The sequence below is a fragment of the Nannospalax galili genome, unplaced genomic scaffold, assembly GCF_000622305.1.
Source record: "Nannospalax galili isolate Female #2095 unplaced genomic scaffold, S.galili_v1.0 scaffold274, whole genome shotgun sequence".
Lineage (NCBI taxonomy): Eukaryota > Metazoa > Chordata > Mammalia > Rodentia > Spalacidae > Nannospalax > Nannospalax galili.
Genome location: NW_008335435.1, coordinates 911470 through 934325, shown reverse-complemented (window position 1 = coordinate 934325; position 22856 = coordinate 911470). Strand labels below are relative to the sequence as shown.

The window sequence follows — 22856 nt, the reverse complement described above, 5'->3', positions numbered from 1 at the left end:
TATTTTTAAGTGTGTACTCCACACCAGATGTTGTTCTGATCCATATGCATTAGTTAATCTCTCAGTGCTTTACACATAGTATTGTTTCCAGTTTACAGATAACAACCCTGAAGCATCAAGACAGTTTAAGTCACACAACTGGTAAATATCAGTGCTGGAATTTGAATGCTCTGAACTACAGAGTCCAGCTGCCCCCAGAGGGTATGTCCTTTTAACTATGAGACTTCAAAGCAATAGCAAACTGCCTTCAGTAACTCTGCTCCAATACTTGGACCTGAAAAAAACTACCTCTTTGGAAGCCAGATACTAACTTCTATGAACACAAGAGTCATGATAATTTTATTCAAGACTATAATACTAGTGCCCAGAATATCCTCAGTAAATGTTAAATGGGTAGGTGGATGGAAGGTATAATAATGGTACTAGTGTCACCAGAAGAGAGTATTTCAGACAATTCCCTCAGCTCATACAGAAGCAGGCTTGTTGATGCTGCTCAGGACTCTATTAGCTTTCTAGCCGCCACTCTGGTTCCTCAGCACTTGATGAATTAGTGTCCAGTCAGAGTTCCCTGGCTCTTTATAATTCAACAGTTGTTATTTTTTAAAACATTAGCAAAAGATTTACATTCACCCACTGTGCTAGTTAGCTTTAGTGTCAACTTGACTCACCTGGGTTGAGGGAGCCTCAATTGGGGAATTGCCTTCATTGGACTGGCCTGTGGCCATGTCCATGGGGCACCTTCTTGATTGTTGTGTGATGTGGGAGGGCCCAGCCCACTGTGGGTGGTGCCACCCCTGGGCAGGTGGGCCTGTGTTGCATAAGAAAGCAGGTTGAACATAGACCAGGGGAGCAAGCCAGTAAGCAGCATTCCTCCATGGCCTGTGCTCCAGCTCCTGCCTCCAGGTTCCTGACCTGAGTTCCTACCTTGGGCTCCCAGATGAACTGTGACCTGGGAGATGTAAGCTAAATAAACCCTTTCCTCCCCAAGTTGGTAGTGGTCAGAGTATTTTGTCACAGCAATGACAAGACAAACTAGGACACCCGCTAAAAATTTAATCTAATTTATTCCCTCTTAGTTTTAGTCTGAGTCCTTAAAGAAGAAGCCAGGGAAGATCAACCCACTCATCTGTCCTCCTACTATTGTGGGGTTCATCTCTTTGTGTGTAGGGAAGGGTGTGGGTATGGGAGGGTGTATGTGTATGTATCCATGTGAGTGTGTACACATGTAGGTGCATGTGTACTTGATTGCACATGTGTGCAGAAAACAGAGGTCAACATCAGGTATCTCCCTCAACCAACTGACAAAGTGCGCCTTAAACCTAGAGCACACCAATTGGCTATGCTAGCTGGCCTGTGAACGAACTCCAGGGATCTGTCTGGAACTCTGGGATCACAGATGCTCACTGCAGCACCTGGCTTTCTACAGAGGCGCCAGGGATCGAAACTCAGGTTCTCATGCTTAGCAGCAAGCTGTTAGTTACTTTAGCACAACCTAGCCTATTCTGGTTTATCTATAGCCCACAAAACAGAGGGTCCACAGGACTCCAGAGGAAGTATTGCAGAAGAAAACTGAATTATTCAAGTCTGAATGTGAGGAAATGAATTCACTAAACAAGCATAGTAGGATTGTGCTGCTTCTCAGAGTGCCTATCGGAGCTCTGTGATCATGAACTTAGCACGGAAAGAACAGAGTCATGCTGCGTACTACAACTGGCTGTTACTGAGAATGTCAGGGGTCCATTCTGTATGGTTTCTATACGCCATTTATCCCAATGGGAGAACTGAAACAGCAATGCCATACTTTTTATCTACACCATCCAAGAAGATAGCATAACAGTACAATCCTATAAGCCGAGAACATTCTGGAGCCATACCTTGTCACAAAAGGGGGGAAGGGAGCTGGAGGAGAGAAAAAGAATGAAAAGCTTTAAGACTAGCAGAAAGCAAATTAGCAAATGTCTGGGCTGCCAGTAGAAAAGACAACAGAATGCAAAGGAAGGGATCATTCCAGGGTGCCAGAAATGTTCTAAAATTATTATCATTATATTTATAAAACTACCAAAAGATCATCAACTTCCACAATTCTAAAAGATGCATTTTATGGTATCCAAATTACAGAGTTTGTCAAAAAGCTTTTTTAAAAGATTAATGAATTTGAATGTTTTAAAAGCATATGAAATTTTTAAAAATCAAGCTCTATGATCTTTCAAGCTTTGAAAAGAAATTCTAAAATTATTATCATTATATTTATAAAACTACCAAAAGATCATCAACTTCCACAATTCTAAAAGATGCATTTTATGGTATCCAAATTACAGAGTTTGTCAAAAAGCTTTTTTAAAAGATTAATGAATTTGAATGTTTTAAAAGCATATGAAATTTTTAAAAATCAAGCTCTATGATCTTTCAAGCTTTGAAAAGAAATTGCAACTTAATTGAAAAATTAGGATTAATTAATATTCTTAATATGGGGTCATTACAAATATAAATATATATATGTATATTACTCAACTGAAAATTCACATATATTAACAGCAATGACTCTTAAAATAGCGAAAAAAATTAACTGCGCTAAAACCAAAAAAAATACAAATTAATATATTTTGGGTGCTGGAAAGATGGCTGCTCTTACAGAGGGCCCAGGTTCAGTTCCCACATGGCAGCTAACAACCGTATATAACTCTAATTCCAGAGGACCCGCTGCCCTCTTCTGACCTTCATGGGTGTTGCACAACATGGGTGCCCTTACATACATGCAGGCAATACACTCATACACATAAAAATGAAAATAATAAAACTATTAAAAAATAAAATACATTTTATATCAAGTTATACTTAATTACAGACTATCAAGTTTGTGAAATGGAAATTTTAGAAATAGTAATCCCATTGTTCATGAGGGTAAAATTAACTATTATGGTAATATATAATTAAGAACACAATTTATCACAATCTTGCTTAACTGGACAACATTTATCATAATGTGAATATGTTCTTATCTTTTGATCTAGTTACTTTACTTTTAAGAATTTATCATGAAAAATTAAATAGAAGTATAACAAAATTATTAGAACATTCATCATACTGTTACTACTAACAAATTAAAAACTCAAAACTGCTAAAATGTCCAGGAGGGGATCAGAGGAGAAATGCTACAACTGTGGACTCTAGGATGTTCACATTGTTTGATGAAAATCATTAATAACAAACTATAGCAACAGTCAAAATTATTAACAAGATAGTGAGACAAAAGGATCCCAGCTTCATTGAAAGAAAAAATGTAGCCAGGCATGGTGGTACACGTCTTTAATTCCAGCATTTGAGAGGTAGACACAAGTGGATCTCTTTGAGTTCGAGGCCAGCCTGGTCTATGTAGTGAGTCCCAGGCCAGCTGGGGCTACAGGGAGACCCTGTCTCAGTAAGACAAAAAAAAAGGAGGAGGGGGGGAGGAAGGAAGGAAGGAAGGAAGGAAAGAAGGAAGAAAGGACGGGAGCAAAGAAGGAAGGAAGGAAGGGACGGAGGAAGGAAGGAAGGGGGGAAAGAAGGAAGGAAGGAAGGAAGGAAGGAAGGAAGGAAGGAAGGAAATAAATATCAAAAAATGAACTTGGAGAAAAATGTGATCAAAAGTTGAAAGTCTATCTTCTGAGTTTTAATTTTCTTTCTTTGACATCTACATGATTTTCAGTTTTTCTAAATAACTGTAAACTGCTTGGAATCAGAAAATAAAAGTCAAGGAAAGTATTATTTTCCTGTTGTTTTTAAATTTCATGGCATTGCTTACATTTGCCAGGAAATTTTTTTTGATGATACTGAATTATCAAAACTCCTCACCACAACTTCTGCTCTTGTTTGAATATGCTGCAACTATCATACTAAACTCTAGGCAATTATTTTACCATGATGAGAACAATTAATGACAACTGACAAATTCTGCCACGATCTCAAAGAAGATGCAAGAGAGAAAGTGCCTGCCCCGAACATCCTCTTGTACTGTTTATAAAATGATCCAAGTAATACTGATACACAAAACAGCTATGGAACATTTGTTACGAGCTTTCCTTAAGGAGAACAAGGAGTAACTCTGGAGAAAAGCTCAACGTTAAATAATCTGACTTCACTCTGTCAGAGGAGTGAGTTCACTTTCCATTTCAGACAGGTACATGCAGAACATCAGATATCACATAATAATTTGGAACAGCTGTTGGCAGATTTTCAAATATGTTAGTGTAATTTTTGTTGTTGTTGTTTAATCCTGTTAAAGTTTTTCCAGGGAGTATACAGTCATGAAATTATATTAGTAGTTGTCTGGTCACATATTATACTTCTTGAGATCTATGAACACTTCTGGGGCATAAATGATATGTTTAGTTTAGTATTTAGAAAGGTATGTTAGCTATGATGTGCCAATATACAGACCCTAACCAAAGGCCAGAAGATGCAGAACTCTGGGCTCCCCAGAGATGAGGCTTCTTTTTCTGCTTATTTTAACCTACTATACACAAATTCTACCTTTTCCTCTCCTAACAAGGGATACTCTGAAAGAATTTCATCATTCAGAGAAGACAGGCATGGTGTTAGATGAGTAACACACCCATTCACAGGAGGCTCACTTGAATGAAGCCCCAAGAAATTCCATATTCAGTAAAAAATAAAATAAAATTTACAACCTGTAAATAAGGAGCTTGAAAAATGCCCTCCACCAAATATTAAGAGCCCAGTTTCAAGTGAGTCTGTCTCTAACCTGGCTATTCATATACTTTGCTGGTAACACTTTATACTGTACACTCCAGAGTAACTTGTACACTGTTGTTCATAATATTCTCTATATAATTTTTGTTGACAATCCTAGCAACTTGGCCGCCATCCCAACACAAAAAGGCTACATACTCACTTGGCCCAGCCTCCAGCTACATAATGCTAAGCTAGGCCCAAAGAATCCACTTCTGAAAACCTGCCTAGACTCTGCTGCAGAGATCACAACCAGGTTGGTGAAGCCAGTACTTTGCTAGTAACACAAAGATGTCCATTCACACAATTATCCCTCAAGAATTCATGCTATTTTGTGTGCTTATTTAACATCTAACCAACATGCTATGCCCTAGACACTGGAAAAGTGCCATAAATGCAATGATAAAACAAGCTAGGTCCTACTTTAAGTTTCTCATAGTTTTAACAACACAGATGAAAAATGGAAAACAATTTAGCATAGCAGACATACGAGTACACACGGGAGGAGGGCTGACTGGGAGATCTAGATGTCCTCATTTAGGGATCATAGACCTGTCAAGCACATAGTATCTGCAAAGCACAAAGTGCTGGGAAGCAAAAGAGCAAAACAACTCCATGCTCCCTGGAAGCTCATATTCTGTGAGAAGAGCCAGGTAGAAACAAATAAATACACAGCAGTAAGCAGGCTAGTGCTGCTGGGGTGAGCGTGGCTATCTCACATCTCTGTGGCAAGGTGACAAGAAGACAGAAGAATGCAAGAGTGAGGATGCCAGTCCTACAGAGGCCTGGGGAAGGAAACACAGTACAAAGGCCATGGGGTATGAATGTGCTTGGCTTATTCCAGGAAGAGAAATATTGTCACAGCAAGAAGAGGAGGTAGGCTGGGGAATTGGGAGAGCAGGAAATCAGGTGAGAGGGGAGGAGAGGGGCCAGAGAACAGGGTGTTTTGGAGGTCAATGTCCAGTGCTGGCTTTGAGGTTTCTACTCTGAATGAACTGGAAAGCTACCAAAGGGCTCTAAGCAAGAAAATGGAAGGAGCTAATTCATGTCTTTAAAAGACCACTCTGGGGGCTGGAGAGATGGCTCAGCAGTTAAGAGCACTGTCTGCTCTTGCAGAGGATCTGGGTACAATTCCCAGCATCCATATGGTGGCTAACAACTGTCCATAACTCCAGTTCCAGGGGAACTCAACACCTTCTTCTGATTTTTGAGGGCACTGAATGACATAGGTGCATGTAAATACAGGCAATACACTCTTAAATATAAAATAAAAATAACTTTTTTTTTTAAAAAAAAAAGATCACTCTAAGGGTTGATAAGGTGGCTCAGTAGGTGATGGCACTTGCTGCCAAGCCTAATGACCTGAGTTCAATCCCTGGGACCCATATGGTGAAAGAGGAGAACTAATTCCTGCAAGTTGTCCTTTGACCTCCACATGCACGCCATGGCACAAGCATGCCCATACATATACACAGGTGTGTGCATGTATGCATGTATGTATGTATGTATATGTATACACACACATATACACAAACACACATACAAAATAAATGAATGTATTTTTTGTTTGGGGTTTTTACAAATATTTTATTTATTTATTATTACTATTTTTTTAACAGAGCATAGGGTAGGGGTTTATTTACAGAACAGTGGGCACCCCACATTTACAGCTGCATTTTAAAGTCCACATTCAAATACAGATCCTGTGACCTCCCAACAGCTGCACAAAATGGTGAGAGAGGTGCCTCTTGGTGTTTTCTGCTTATATGTCTTTTGAACCGTCCCCATGCAGTTAAGATCGACTGATCAGGTGGGAGGGGTAACTGACTCCCCTCTCCACTCCATAATGAACGTAGGAAGGAGGTGTGACTATAGTTCGCTGACATAGTGGCCGGAGGATATTTCCAGTTAACATTCCACCCCTTCCTCTGGCTCTCACAGTCTTTCTTCTAACTGCTTCCACAAAAGTCCCTGAGCCCTGAAGGGGGTGGTAGGTATGGGATAATCTTCCTCCCATTGTGGCAAAGCACTGAACTTACAAATTAATATATTTTTTTTTAAAAAAGAGATTACTCTCTGGGACTGGAGAGATGACTTAGTGGCTAAGAGCACTGGCTACTCTTGCAGAGGGCCCAGGTTTGGTTCTCAGCACCCACATGGCAGCTAACAACTATCCATATCTCCAGCTCTGAGGGATCTGACGTCCTCTTCTGGTCTCGGTGGGCACTGCATGCATGGGTGTATTTACATGCAGGAAAAATACTCATACACATAAAAATAAATCAAAAAAATTTCAAAAAGATTGCTCTGGACATCGTACTAAAGCAGAGCGAGAGGACACTAGATTGAGGAAGCATGGGAAACCAGGAGGTAGTTGCCACAGGGGTGGGTGAGAGTAGCTTTGGCCCCAATGGAAGCAGCAGAAACAGAAAACAGTTAGGTTTGAATATACTTTACAAGTAGGTATAGTCACGGAATACAGAGTATTTAAGTAAAGATAGTATTTCCTTGGGGCAAATAAGTGGTACCAGACAGAAGAGAGGAGAGGGGTACTGGCAGGCACAAGGCCGGGAGGAGGAGAGGTAGAGCAGGGTCAGATACAGCAAGACACTCTAGGGTAGCAGTTCTATCCAATCCTGTATTAGGTAATGGGCAGAGATTGAACACAGAGCAGTTTGGAATCTTATTGTCAATGGCCGTATAAGTAATAAGTAGATGGGCTAAGTTTGAGCTTTACCTTGGAAGTAAAGAGAGACCCAACAAAATGTATAAAGCAAGGAGGTGAAGCCAGACACATTTACAGGAGCACAGCTTTGATGGCACTGGAAGGTATACATCATCCATCAAAGGACAGTGTTGAAGATGAAAGTAGAAGATAAGCATGGGCCTAAACTGCAACAGCAAGAATGTGAGAGATTTTGGGGGAGTAAAACTGCCAGGGTCTAATTACTGAGCAGGAGCAGAAGCAATGGGCAGCAGAAGAAAATACTCAGGTTCTTAACCTGAAGAGCAGAATAAGGGGCCCCAACCAGAGAAGAGAGTGAGTGCTGAGGAGCACAGGTCCATACAAAAGCTAAGTCCTGTCATGGTTATCCTCCAAGCCCTTCACCTCTCCTCTCCCCGAGAAGAATCACAGCCAGAGCTCTTATGATAGAACACCGCGAGTTTTCTCTAACCGAGCCTGTCAACATATGACCTCAGAGGCTCTGCCCACCCTACTCTCACCCCACAGGTGTTTGTCCCTCAAACACACCTCAAAGGCTTTGCTGTTCCTTAGACCTAGAATGTTCCACTCCAAGTATGGAATGGCTAGTTCCAATACCTCCAAAAGGCGAGGGTCCACCCACACCACCCATGCCACAAATAAACTCAAGGAAAACAGGAATCCTCTATCGCTTTTCACAATTTCATCTTTTGTTACTGTTTTTGGTTTTGGTTTGTGAGATGGGGCCTCTCTGTAGCTCCAGCTGGCTTGGAACTTGACCAGGCTGGCCTCAATCTCACAGAGACTGCCTCTGCCTCTCTGCCTCTCTCTTTCTGTCCCTCTTTGCTTCTCTGCCTCTCTTTCTCTGCCCCTCTCTCTGTCTCTCTGCCTCTGCCTCTGCTTCCTGAGTGATGGGATTAAACGCCTATCACAGCACCATACCCTGTTCTACAACTTCATCTTTCATTCCTAAAATATTGCTTGGCATCAATGGGAAAACCAAAGACTGTAAGAAATTAATATGGGTCATCAAGATGTTCCTGGAAGGGGTTAGAGAAATGGCTGCCCTTGCAAAGGACCTGGGTTCAGTTCCCAGAACCTACATGGCAGCTAACAACCATCTGTAACTCCAGTTCCAAGGGATACCCTCTTCTGATGCCCTCTTCTGATGCCCTCTTCTAACCTCTGTGGCCATTGCATGACATGAATGCACTTACATACATGCAGGCAAAAACTCATACACATAAAAAAATTAAAAAAGATGTACCTAAAGACTTTCAAGTAGCACCCCCAGGAAGCAGTCAGAGCTGGAGTGCTGGAGGTCAAAGGCAGGAATGGGAACAGAATGTGAGGCACTGAGAAAAAGGCAAGTGATGTCAGAGAGAGTAAGAGATGCGGAAAAAGAGGGAAGCAGAACAGTACACACCTACAGACCCAGGAGTTCTCTACCTGGCCTGGGTGCAAACTCTGGTCCTCATACTTCCTGTTTCTAAATCTCAAACAGGTTTTTAAACCTTCCTGTGCCTCAGTTTCCTCAGCTTCAAAATGAGTTTTTTACAACAGCTGCCTCAGAGGACTGCAGTGGTATTTAAATGAGCAATACATGCAATTCTCTTGGAATAGAACCACCTGGCACATGCAAAGGAACGTGCACAGTGAGTGAGTGCAGGGGCATGCAGAGGAGAGCTGCACTGCCCTGGACGGTGAGCGTGCACTAGTATCTGGAGGCCAGAGTCTGTCTTCTGACTCCAGAACGGCTCATTTTCTTCAGTCCTGAGGCAAGCCTGCAGCAGCTCTCGGTGGTCAGCTTTGAGCTGTTGACACTGTTGTTTCCTATTTCTTTGCTTCTCCAGGTGTTCTGAATTGGAGCATGATACAGAGAGAAACAAAAAGAGCACCAGCCTCAGAGTGAGATCAATTTGAGCCTGGCCTGCAGTTCTGACATTCAGTGCTAAGACCTGCCCTAGGTGCTGACTACAAGCTTCTGGGAAAGAGAAACTAGGCTGATGTGGCTACTAAATGTGAGAGCACTGACAAAAGATGCAGTACAGGGCCTGGCACATAGTAAGAGGTCACCAGCGTTCCCCACATGGAAGCAGTACGGCACCAAGGTTTTAGTTTGGCAGCCAGACTGATATTCTTGTGTAAGGGCCTCAATGCCCTTACACAGATCTGAACTATTTATTTCTATTATCTACAGATATTTTTAGCTAAGGTAAATGAACAAAGAAAATGTGGTATATTTACATAACAGAATACTATATAGCCATAAAACAAGAAAATCCTGTTATTGCAGAAATGTGAATGCAACTGGAGAACACTATATTGAATGAAACAAGGTAGTCATAGAGAGACAAATACCACCCAATTCCATTAGAATCAGGACATTAGAGAGGACAGAACAGAATACAAGTCGCTGGAGAAGGGGAAAAGGAGCAGGGACAGAAAGAAATTAAGAAACACTTTAAGGGGACTGGAAAGGATGCTAGGAGAGAAGGAGAAAAGGGGGGTCAAGAGTAGAAAGGTAGGTAGACACATCAATGCATGAGGGTACATGTATGGCACAGAGGGAGTCATAGATGTATACAAGTAAAATGTACTAGTGAGTATTTTCAGTGCATCTCTTTTTTTCCCCATTTAAATGGATTTAGAATTTTTAAAAATAATTTAGTGAGAATTTCATACATGCATATAAGGTGTTTTGATCAAATCCATGCCCACTCCCTCCTCTCCAACTCCTCCCATATCTCCCCATCATTTTTTTCTAATAACTTCAAGTACTCTTTCTTCTTCTTCTTTTCTTTTTTTTTATTATGGGGCTTTTTGCTGCTCTAATGTCCCCCCGACCCCAGAAGAGGTAGACAATTATTTCTCATTGATGATTTTGTTACTAACCAGAAAGTGCTGCTCAGATGTAAGACTTCAAATCTTGTTCTGAAATACTGTAGTCCCTACCCATAGCTAAGGGAGACAACCCGCTATTGTTCTAAAGAGATGGATAAATTTGTTTTCCACCCCATCTAGAAGCCTTTGAGATGGAACCGACACTGATTCTAACCACTCCAGCAACTATCAAAATACCTGAAAACAAATCCTGAATCCATCACTCTAGAGTCCAGCCTTGGAAGACAAAAGAAAAATGAGGAAGAACCCAATAGAGGGATGCTTTTGGAAGCTCTCGTCAAGAAATTCCAATGGACTCTCATATGAACATTTGAAATTTGCCCTGTTCTTTTTTCTAGTTCCCTGTCAAGAACTTGTGATGCTAACTACTCTTGCCTTTACTTCTCCTTCACATCTCCTATTCACCAATCAAGGACTTTCTTTTCCCCCTACCGATAAGAGTTATACAATTTGGGAGACTTTTAGATAGACCCACTGAAGGGGTACCCCAGCTGCCCCACCCTGCATCCCTGTTCAGCATGGAAGCCAGAGCAGTCTGTGTCCTGATTCCCTATGTGCAAGCTGGGTAACCTCTTCAGAGGATGGTGTGATAAGAATAGGAGGTAGGAGCCTCTGGCATAGGGCCTGAAAACTCAGGGGACTGCCTGAGAGTGCCAGGATCCTGCCTCCACGTGGTGATAAGAGTTATGCAATTTGGGAGTCTTTTAGATAGACCCACTGAAGGGGTACCTCGGTTGCCTTACCCTGCATCCCTGTTCAGCATGGAAGAAGCCAGAGTGGTCTGCGTCCCGATTCCCTATCAGCAATTTGGGTAACCTCTTCAGAGGATGGTGAGGAGGTAGGAATTGGCTAGGCAGTGTAAACAGACCCCAAAGAGTAGTAGCCAGTTTCTTGGCTGAAAGTCGAAATGCCCTGGGGCTTCTTAGTATATAGACCAATGAAGGGGTACTCTAATTGCCTCACCCTGTGTCCCTGTTCAGCATGGAAGAAGACAGAATGGTCTGCATCGCTATTCCCTATTGGCAATTTGTGTAACCTCTTCAGAGGATGGTGTGATAAGAATAAAAAGAATAGAATGTAGGAAGTAGTTAGGGTAAAAAGACCCCAAAGAAAAGTAGCCAGCTTCTTAGCTAAAAGAGTCCTTGGTTCTCTTAGCAACATACTCTGTTCCAAAGGTCAAAAATGTCGAAAGTATTTGGGAGCTCTTATCTAATTCAGTGCATCTCTTAAGCGAGTAAGTTTATTTCAATTTTTTTTTAAACTGTTGTTTGATTTGTTCTGGTTCTAGTTAGGGTAAAAAGACCCCAAAGAAAAGTAGCCAGCTTCTTAGCTAAAAGAGTCCTTGGTTCTCTTAGCAACATACTCTGTTCCAAAGGTCAAAAATGTCGAAAGTATTTGGGAGCTCTTATCTAATTCAGTGCATCTCTTAAGCGAGTAAGTTTATTTCAATTTTTTTTTAAACTGTTGTTTGATTTGTTCTGGTTCTGTTCTGCTTTGGTTTTTGTTTTGTTTGATGAGAGTCTGGTTCTGTTCCTCAGGCTCTGAACTCCTGGGCTCAAGCAATCCTCCAGGCCCAACCACTCAAGTAGCTGGGGCTATAAGTATATACAACAGCACAGGTTTTACAGAAGCACTAAGCCTTGTTATCAGGCGTATTTAACACGATTAGATACTGGTATCTAAATTTTATTGTGAGCCACAGAAAAGTAAGGAGCCTAGAGGCATTGTTCTGTTTGCATCTGAGTTTCCATTTGTCCCCAGTGTGTGTGGCTGGTCAGAGCACAGCAGGCTGATAACCTTTTCTATTTGGTTCGTCCTGTACTGCTTGTACAACACAAAAGCTGAAGTAGCTGGTATATAACAAAGTACCAGAAGGCATATGTCAGTGGGAATATCAGCAAGCATTTCAGAGCTGACTGCTTTTGTGGTTTTGCCTACTTTAAAAGGTTTCTTTTTAAATTACATTTTTTCTCATTGCAAAAAATAAAATAAAATAAAATAAAATAAAAACTCCATGTTCACTGCAGATACTTTTGGCAAATTAGATAAGCTCAAATAAGAAGCTGCTAATGGACACTGCATTTCTGTATTCATTCCTCTATTCTAAGATGCCACCTCCCAAGGGAGGTTGTGATAAGGGTAAAAACAAAACTCAAATAACACTAAATTCATTATAAAATTGACTTTTAAAAAGTAACTGGACAGGCACCATGACACACACCAGTTATCCCAGTCCTGAGTAGGCTGAGCCAGGAAGATTGTGAGTTCAAAACCACCCTAGACTGGAGAGATGGCTCAGCAGTTAAGAGCAGTTAAGAGTTTAGTTCCTAGCACCCACATTGGAAGATTCACAACCACTCATAGCTCCAAGGGATCCAATGTTCTCTTCTAAACTCCATGGATACTCATGCACACATGCATACAAATAAATAAATCTTTTAAAAAGCCTGAGATATACCATGAGACCCTGTCTCAAAAATAAATAAATACTAATGCAAGGATTCATTCATTCAAGCAAACTAAACACCTGATAGGCTCTAGGCACTGAAGAAAAAGAAGGATGTTTTTAAAAAGCTGTAATGGGACTGACTGGGGCAATACCTCACTTGGTAGAGCACTTGCCTGGCATGTCCAAGGCTTGATCCATCCCAATTTCCAGCATCACAAAAATAAAAATAAATAAATAAATACCATTGAAATCAGATGGACGGTAGAGATAAAGTACAGCAGAGGGAGCAGAGGCAAGTCTCCTGGCCGGTGATGTGTAGCAAGTTTTCTATGGAGGAAGCCCAAGAACTGTGAACACTCATGGGAGTACAGGGGCTCCACAAGGAAAACATCATGTTGGCAGAGGCTGGAACAAGAAGGCCTCACATAGGAGGCTGTCTGGTTAATTTGAGAGAGTGAGGGGATGAGGCAGTGAAGCAAGGGGTTGGCATGATTTCAGGGAAATCCCCCCTTTTTAAAGAGGCAGAGAGGGAAACCATACAGACCTGTAAGAGAACTGGTAAGTAAAAGACAGTGAAGAGCTAATGGGAAGACAGATGAGAGAAAGACCATACAGGGAGACCTGGGCTGCAGCTCTATGTGAACACCTTCGATCCTCCCTGCCTTAGTGGTTAAGGTTTACTGTGTAAAAGCAGGTGCTATTGCTAGTAATATGGCCTCATTTCCATACTTCAAGAGTATACATTCTAGTAGCAAAAAACATGGGTGAAACGTTGACTTTTTTGCTTATCTACCATTTCTCTCTCTTCTTCTTTGGAACCAGAACTCTAATTTTTTTTTTCCTTTGGGGGTATCATCTATCTCTGACCCTCACCATCCATATGGGTTGAGTAGGAATGCCACTGAACCCCACTCTGAGGGAGGCACATGAACTAGTCCAGGCAAAAACAATGATTCTAACCAGACCATTGTGACCACTTCCTAGGGAGTCTGATGGAACCAGGAAAAAAGAGCTCACTAGCTTCTTCTGTAATCCCAGAGGTTGTTGACCACATATCCCCTGGGCTGTCCGAGTCCTACCAGGCTATCAGATGAGCACCTACTCAGCATGAGCTCATACACAGGAATGCCAGGCCACAAAACTGAGAAAAGAAGGGATCAGTAACCATCTCTGGATTCACCCACATGCTTCTAGATTTCTAAATAATATCAATAAACCCTCCCTCCCTTTTCTTTATGAGTGATTTTGACTCAGGTTTTTTTTGTCATTTCTAAGGGAAAGAGTGCTAAGGAATTCGGAGTCAGAGTTGCAGAATCCCAAGAGAGTAAGACAGGCAGGCCATACAGCACACTTATTTATAGGGTGCAAGAAGCTCACCTTGGCCTGGAGGTCAAGTAAGGCCGGGCACCCTCAGAGGAGCCCATGCTTAAGTGAACTCCTATAGAATCAGCCACACAGCAACAGGATAGGAGAAGCAGCTTATTCTATGTAGGTCTGGCCTGTTTAAAATTATGGACTGTGTGTGATAGATTAAAATAGTGAATCTACCTTGATGTGTGTCATATATGCAGACTAGTGGGTTTTGGTTACTTTATCTTGTTTAAAAATCTTCTCTAGCTGGGCATGGTGGCACACTTGGGAGGCAGAGGCAGGAGGATCTCTGTGAGTTTAAGGCCAACCTGGTCTACATAGTAAGTTGCAGGACAGCTGGGGCTACAGGGAGACCGTGTCTCAAAAAGACCAATGTAGGAAAAAAAAAAAAAAAAAAAAAAACAGCATGAGCAGAAAGGTGCAAAGGTGGGAGGGACCATGCGTGTTGGGGAAGTAAACGCTGCGTTATGCCTAGGCACTCATTCACAGAGAAACCAGACCATGAGGGGATTCTTGTCTGTAGGTAGGGCACCTGGAATCAAGCTTCTGCACCTAGTAGTTTCACTAACAAAATATGGTGGACCACAACACATCACATCATGACAAACTGGTAAACAAAAACCAAAAGCAACTCAAACACCTTACCTGCTGATAGAACTCATCATCTTTGGGGGTCAGATAAGGAAGCCACGTATCTTCAAGCTCCTCAAGAAGCCTTAGTTTCTGGTTAAAGATAAGAATTACATATTACTGAATTTGAAATAGCCCAACACATTATTTTTCCTATAAAACATAAAAAATCTTAGCCAACTTGAATGTATGTTTTCTAAGACAGAAAGTAAATTCAATTATAAAATATACCAATTAAGTTACATACATTTTAGATTACAAGATGTCTGAAGTATTCATAAAAAAATGATTGCACTCACTGTCACATTTCACAAGACAATTTGATTCATTCCTCATGCATCCTTGCATCATTACCTGGGTGATGTTTTGAGTTAGCCACTACAGTTTTCTAGCACAAGCCTTCCTCTCTGCACAGTCTGGACACAGTTAGGCCTTCTGTGATACCATCCCTGGAAATACTACATGAGGCACAAGTATCTCCGCACAAGCATCTCCTCTGACATGGCTGGAATGTCTCCTCTACCTGTAAACACTTATTTGATCATGCCCACCTACAGGAGTGTTTTGTTTAAAGTGGTCTTCCATCTCTAAAAAACTACTAAATTTCCTGTTAGGCCTCCTTGCTTCCTTTTCAGTTTCTATGCAGCATCTTTTTGTCAGCATCCACCTGCCATCATCTGAGGCTATTGCACAAAAGCAGGTCTTTAACTAGTACTTAATATGTGAACAAGTAATGGCAATGGGGCCTTAGAGTTTATGGAATCTTACAGGGAATCAAATGGAGGTTATTGTGTTTGTTTGTTTGTTTGGTTGGTTGGTTGGTTGTATTTTGTTTGCTTTTTCATAAAGAATGCCTAACCCTGTATTGTATAGATACACAGTCTGTGTGTTATGTAGCACATACATAGCACATATGTGTGAGTATATATACATACAAAAAAAGCATGTATATACAAACTATTCAGAAGAAAAATGGCAGAAACAAGTGGTTTTCAAATAAAACGGGGGGGGAAAGGCATCCATCAGAACTACTGTTAGCAGCAAAGAAACACTGTAAGAACAGTACACATGTGCCCTGCCCTGGGCCAATGGAGGCCTACCCAATACAGAACAATCTGCTAAACACAAACCACACTTTATTCCTCACCTGCCCCAATAGTCACTGTCTTTATACAGTGCTCCACCCATTGAACCAGACACAGCCCCGAGTATTATCCTCTTTCACCAAAGGGAGCTGCCTTCACGCCCAAGCCTACCATAACCATAGTTCAGAGCAAGCATCCTTTGGGGTAGAACCCGAATCTTCTAAACCTTTTAAATTACACTCCAAAATGAACAATGAAAGAGTAACAGAAATATAACAACCAGTAAATCCACATGAATCTGAATAGTATAATCTACTTTATGCATAATTCTAGTCTACTTAGTCTACTTTATTTAAAGTCTTTTGTTTTAGTGGTTATTTTCTCTTCCATAATGGTGAGTGACTTGCTAGGTAAAGTATAAACAACATTCCCTTATGTGATACTAACAAACAACTGTTCAAATCAGAGTTTCGTTAATGAAAGGTTGCCTAATGGTTTATTGTACTTCAGTAGTACAGACATAAAAAGAACCACTGACTTGTCCATGAACACACGCTTATTCACATTCATGTACAGCACACTACTTCACTCCAAATCTACACTTCTACTTTGACTTGAAGCACAGGAAAGCCTGCATTTCCCTATGATCTTTTTACTAGCCTTGAGTACTACTTATAAACACAAAGCATTATAATATTTATAAATGCCACCAAAAATTAAGCACTGAATAATTCACAAGTTCTACCTTACAAATACCACCTTCAATTCTCTTCATGAGAGTCTATTATTAAAGCTAATCTGTGGATAAGGTGTATGTTTCTGAGAGGAATTCCGTACTCCACCAAAGTCTGGTTAAAGATCAAGAGATCTATATCATAGGTCAGTAAACACCAACGGAGGCTGAACTGTTCATAATTAATCCTTCATCTAAATTACTGTGAAAACAATTCTCAGTTCAGTTGAGGTACAAACCATCAGACAGGTACAAAACATTATACTTGAAAGACTATATCAAAAGATGAAATTCTTTTCTTAAAGATTTATTTTATAGTTTACATATGTTTATGTGTGAATGTGGGTATGTGGGTGTAACCATGTATGTGTGGCCACAGAGGCCAGAAGAGGGTGTTGGATTCCCTGGAGCTAGAGTTATAGGTAGTTGTGAACTGCCCTGTGTTGATGCTGAGAACCAAATTCCAGTTCTCCGAAGAACAGCAAGTGTTAATAACTGAGTCTTCAAAGATGAAATTCTTCAAGAACACCCCTATTATAAAAAAGGAAGCACAGCAATGGCCTTCCTCTACCAAATTTTTCACTATAATGCCAAGGGCTTCACAGTGTCCACATGACCAGTGATAACCGAGTCAGGAAATCCCTAGCTCATGCCCACAAATGAATTCTCTCTATATCAACACTGACCACTTTGAATTTACCAGTACTCAACAAGACCAATTATAAATAATAGTATTTGTGAAATTTAAATGTCTTAGTCATATTCCCATTAGTGAAATCAATATTGAGTTAAACTTAATTCAAGAACATCATACTTTGAAGTTCTGATACGCTATAAAATTAAGACTTTAAACAGGTCTTCTCATAATTTGTGGTCAAGAATGCCAAAAGGATGAAATACCTAGAGAGAGCAACTGACAATTCCTCCTAAAATTCAAATACTTTTAACCCTTTGACCCAGAATCCTGCTTCTGAGGATGTACCCAACAAATGCATTTGTGCTGTGATTTAGAAAAATGTACACATGAGATTACTCATTACAACATTATTTGTAGAACAAAAAGCTTGGGAACATTAGAAGTCAGTGAACTGCTGCTGGGCATGATGGTGCACATCTTTAATACCAGCAGGAGGCAGAAGCAGGCATGAGTTCCAAGCCAGCCTGGTCTACATGGTGAGTTCCAGGCCAGCTGGGGCTACAGGGAGACCCTGTCTTTGAAAAAAAAAAAAGACCAGAACAAAGCAAAACAAAAAGAGCCAACGAACACTGAACTTCAGAAAGATGGATTTTATGGTATGTGAATTATCTCATTGAAACAAAAAGATGAAAGTGCAAATGCCCGTCCATGGAGGACAGTGAGACAAGCTAAGCACAGCCACACACTGAAACAATGTGACAGCAAATACAAAGAGGTTCCTATTAGGGAAAGTTTTTTAAAAGGGGCCAGAGAAAGGGGAAGGGAGTAAGAGGACAATTCAGGTGAATGAGATCAAAGTACGTTATATTCGTGGATGAAAATTCACAATGTAATCCTTTATTTCATATAATTAATATATGCCAATAAAGATAAAATTAAAAATATGACCTGCTTAAAACAAAAGCACATCATAAAACAAAAGTCATCATTTTAGCTCTATCACCTAATCTCTATATTTTATATAAGTGGTGTCAAAAGTTCAACACGTACTTTATTACATGACACATAGGTAAACAGATGTGTTTGGAGGTCTAACTGTACATTATTCTAAGAGATAATAAATGATCTCACATTCTAAAACAAGACAAAATTTTATGTACTCTGGCACACATTACAAACGAATTTAGGAATAACCGATACCTCTGAAACAGAAGGATGTCTCAATAAACAGAGACGTACATATTGAAAGGTCCCAAAATAAGGTGCACTACCAGCTGGTATTTATATACAAAATCATATAGGTTGTGAGACAAACTACTACTACAATCAGGAATTGAGGCAAAAGAGTAGAGGGGACAGGGCAGAACGAGGTTGCTAAAAATACTGTTTTATACTTTGTGAACAAAGTAAATGTATTACCTACTGACCATACTATCTATCACCTAGTTAACATATTACCTATTAATTCTTTTTTTTTTTTTTTGAGACAGGGTCTCCCTGTAGCCCCAGCTAACCTGGAACTCACTAAGTAGGCTAGGCTGGCCTTGAACTCAGAGAGATCCACCTGCCTGTGCCTTCCAAGTGCTGAGACTAAAGGCCTGCACAACCACACCAAACTTACCTATTAATTCTTAACGTGGGCTCCATTACAAAAATAGAAAACTTATGATTTAGAGCTTGTTTTAGGAAATATATTCTCTCAGCAATATACTACAATACAGTATTTGTTGGGGAAACTTGCAGACCAGCACACTTGAGTGAAAGAGGTAAAGCAGCTCCAATGATTCCTCTGTGTCTGAAGCTAGTCGGGTAAACACTGCACACTAGAACATACTCTGTTGGGGAAAAGGGGCTCACACTTACTCGTGAGATCTGGCTAGTGGCTGCTCCTCAGTCTGATGTCCAATGACTCCACACAGCTGAGCCCTGCAGCACACTGCATTGCTCACAGGTTTCTTGGCTGTCACACTCCCGTCAAATACATCAAGCTGCTCACAAATGCCACATAGATAGGCAGAAAGGGCCTCAGCTCTCCCTCCTAGCAGAACAGCATAAGAAGCCTCAATCCCCCAACACCCCGAACCAGCTATGGCCCACTTCACAGCTCCAGCAAGCAAAGGGGCACACAACCCTACAGTAAGAAAGAGGGCAGCTCACAATCATGAAATGTTTGAAGTTGCATGTCAGAACTTTACTGCAGGTCCACAATCCCATCTAACTGAGAGCTGCGGCATAGCTCCGCTCACATCTTGCTAAACAGAGATATAGGTTGATAGTCTTTCAGAAATCACATAAAAGATTAACTTGTTTATAAGTGAAGACACACGGGTATGTCTCATAAGCAAATGGAGTCTATTTTCTGTCCTGCTTCTGTCTCTTGAGCCTCAACAGATTATGCTCCTGATAACTCTCAATTGCCACCAATTTTTCATTTTCCATGTACTAACTCTGTTTTGGTTTTTAGATAGTAGCAAAGGCTAGCTTGGAGTTTGCTATATAGCCCAGGTTGGCCTCAAACTCAAGGCAATTCTCCTGCTTCAGCCTCCCAAATGTTGAGACTGAGACTAGAGATGGGTACACCCAGCTTTCCATGTTCTATTTTAAAACTGTACATCATATTTGGGCTGATTCAATTAAAATTAATTTTGGCACCAAAGACTATTATGCCTATTATGAGAAACACAATGTGATCTTATAAGAATTTTAAACAAGTAGGGAAACTGATAAGTATGGTTGGAATGGGTAAGAAGGCAGTGCTCAACTAACACCAGAAAGATCAGAAGGAAGCAGCTAAGCCAAAAGAAATAAATTATGTTATGTTCAATATACTACATTTTTAAAGAAAAAGAAAAAGAAAATTCCCAACCATTTCAATAAACTCTGTATTCCCTCTCCCATTCTCTCTGAAAATATAGAATGTAAAAAGAAACAGGATTTAGAGGCAAGAGTGGACTTTTGGGTGCAAACTCTACAACTTCCTAGCTGCAGCAATATTCAATTAGAATGTATGGAATACTCTATCAAACAACAGCAAAGACCACATCTGCTGCTTATTCCCACAGATGATTTGCCAGGATAACCACACATCTGAGTCTCAATACATTTAAAAGGACCATGAAGTAATAAAAGAAATACTTGAACAAAAATATAATTTAAAAACCAGTAATAGACATTTAACCTAGAAAATCCCCACATTTTTTGAAAACCAAGTAACTTCTAAATATATCATGGTTCAAAAAGACTCCCCCCCCACAATGAACCTGTAAGATTTAAATTTTATAGAATGTAATAGAAAGTAATTAGATGGAAATACATAGCACTAATGCCTACGTTTAAAAATAGGATTGTTATTGAAGCTGGTGTGATGGCGCACACCTTTAATCCCAGCTTTCCAGAGGCAGAGGAAGGCAGATCTCTGTGAGGTCAAGGCCAGCCTGGTCTACATAGTGAGTTCCAGGACAGCTGGGGCTACAGGGACACCCTGTCTCAAAAAAGACCAAAAAAAAAAAAGAGAGAGAGATTGTTTCTGGGATGGGTGGGGTGGCACATGTCTTTAAGTCCAGCACTGGGGAGGCAGAGGTAGGAGGATCTCGGTGAGTTCAAGGCCAGCCTGGCCTACATAGTGAGTTCCAGGTCTGCTGGGGCTATAGGGAGACCCTGTCCCACAAAAGACCAAAAAATAAAAAAAAAAAGGAGACAGAGAGAATTGTTTCTAATCAATTACCCAGTTTCCACTTAAAGAAAAATTTTTAAAAAGAACAAATAAAATTCAAAACAGGCAGAAAGAAGAAAATAATGGGGCTAAAGAGATGGTTCAGCAGTTAAGAACACTGGTTGCTCCTATAGAGGACCCAAGTTCGATTCCCAGCATCCACATGGCAGCTAACAACCCTCCATAACTCCAGTTCCATGGGATCCAACACTGTCTTCTGACTTCTGCAGGCATTCATTGCATAACATGGGTGCACTTACATTCAGGCAATACATTCATACACATAAAATAAATACATAAATAAAATTTTAAAATAAATGATGAAATATTTACTTTAAAAAAGAAGAAAATAATAAAAGATCACAGTAGAAATCAATGCAGCGGCAAGATGAAAAGTAAAGAAAATAAAAAGCGCTCGCTCTCCGGGGTAAGTCAATTGGGCCCTCCACGCCTTGACTCCCCCAGCCTCATTCACCTTCCCATCTCCTCGGCCTGTCTCTCCTCCTAGCCTGGGCCCTGTCCCATTCCTTGTCTTGGCGCCCCAGACACCTGGGGAACCACCACTGCTTCTTCCTGATCCTGTGCATCCAGACCAACTCAGTTCCTTCTCCGGTCCCCAGGGAAGCGCTGGGACGGGCCCCACCCTCACTTCCCTCTGCCTCCCTGGGTCTGGACAACCCGCCAGCCTCTTTCCTGGACACCTGGGCTGACCTTTCCTCTTCCTGGTCCTTTCCATCCAGACCAACCCAGCTCCTCAGTGCAGTCCCCAAGGGCCCTTGGAACAAACTCCCGCCCTCATCTTCCTTTGCATCTCTGGGTGGCACGGCCACCAGCTTCCCTAGACCAGCATCTTTCCTGGGCCTGGCTCCCAGACAAGTCCAACCCCCAAATTCCTAAGGCCAAAATCTGTCCTGGAGGGATCCAGACCTTAGGAGAAAGCCTGAGAGCATCTGATCCTCATCTGACTTGGGCCTCTGTGGGAACTCCTGAAGACAAAGGAATCTGGCCACTACAATATAAAATTAAAAGAGAGAACAGGAAGCTTAGAGGAACCAGATTTTCATGCCCAAAAATTAAACCACAAAGACACATAAAGTTCACAAAAAGAGGCTTGAGTCTCACACAAGAATCAGAAACTACAAAAGAAATTCACATGTCAAAATCATAGAGAAAAAACAATAACATGAAAAACCAAAATAATATATACCCACCAAGTACCAATAGTCCTCTAGAGGAGCACAATGAGAATCCTCTAGAGATAATGCAGGACATGGAACTCAAAGGAACAATTATAAACATGATAAAAGAATTCAGTGAACTTAAAGAACACAGAAAAAAAGAAATCAAAGAACTGAAGGAAGATAAGGATAAACTTCTGAATGAATTCAGAAAAGAGTTAGAAATATTGAAGAATAGGCGAAAAAGAGGAAGGAAATGAAACACTCAGTAAGCCAATTAGAAACGACAGGAGAAAGCCTCACAATAGGATGAATGAAATGAAAAACAGAGTATCAAGGCGGGAAGATAAAATGGACGAACTAGACCACTCAAGCAAAATCATGAAAAATTTAAGAAATCACAATAATGGAATATGCAGGAATTGTGTGACACCATAAAAAGACCAAACTTACGAATCATAGGCATACAGGAAGGAGAAGAATCCCAAAATAATGACATGGGCCAGATCTTCAACAAAATCGTGGAAGAAAATTTTCCAAAATTAAAGAAAGACAAGAAGCATATAGAACACCAGACAGTACGAGAAAAGAAACTCTCCATGGCACATTATAGTAAAAACACTAAACGTACAAAATCAAAGAGACAATACTGAAAGCTGCAAAAGAGAAACAAGTCATATATAAAGGAAAACCCATTAGGATTACAGCTGACTTTTCAGTGCAGA

At 40.8% G+C, this 22856-nt stretch overlaps 1 protein-coding gene across 1 annotated transcript in view; it reads right to left on the bottom strand.

The window, feature by feature from the left end:
* Fto (FTO alpha-ketoglutarate dependent dioxygenase) overlaps positions 1–22856 on the bottom strand; it is a 457526-nt gene that overhangs the window by 303425 nt on the left and 131245 nt on the right. The window contains exon 2 of the mRNA XM_017797386.2: positions 14802–14879. Coding sequence (XP_017652875.1) covers positions 14802–14879 — 78 coding nt within the window. The remainder of the gene's footprint in view (positions 1–14801; positions 14880–22856) is intronic.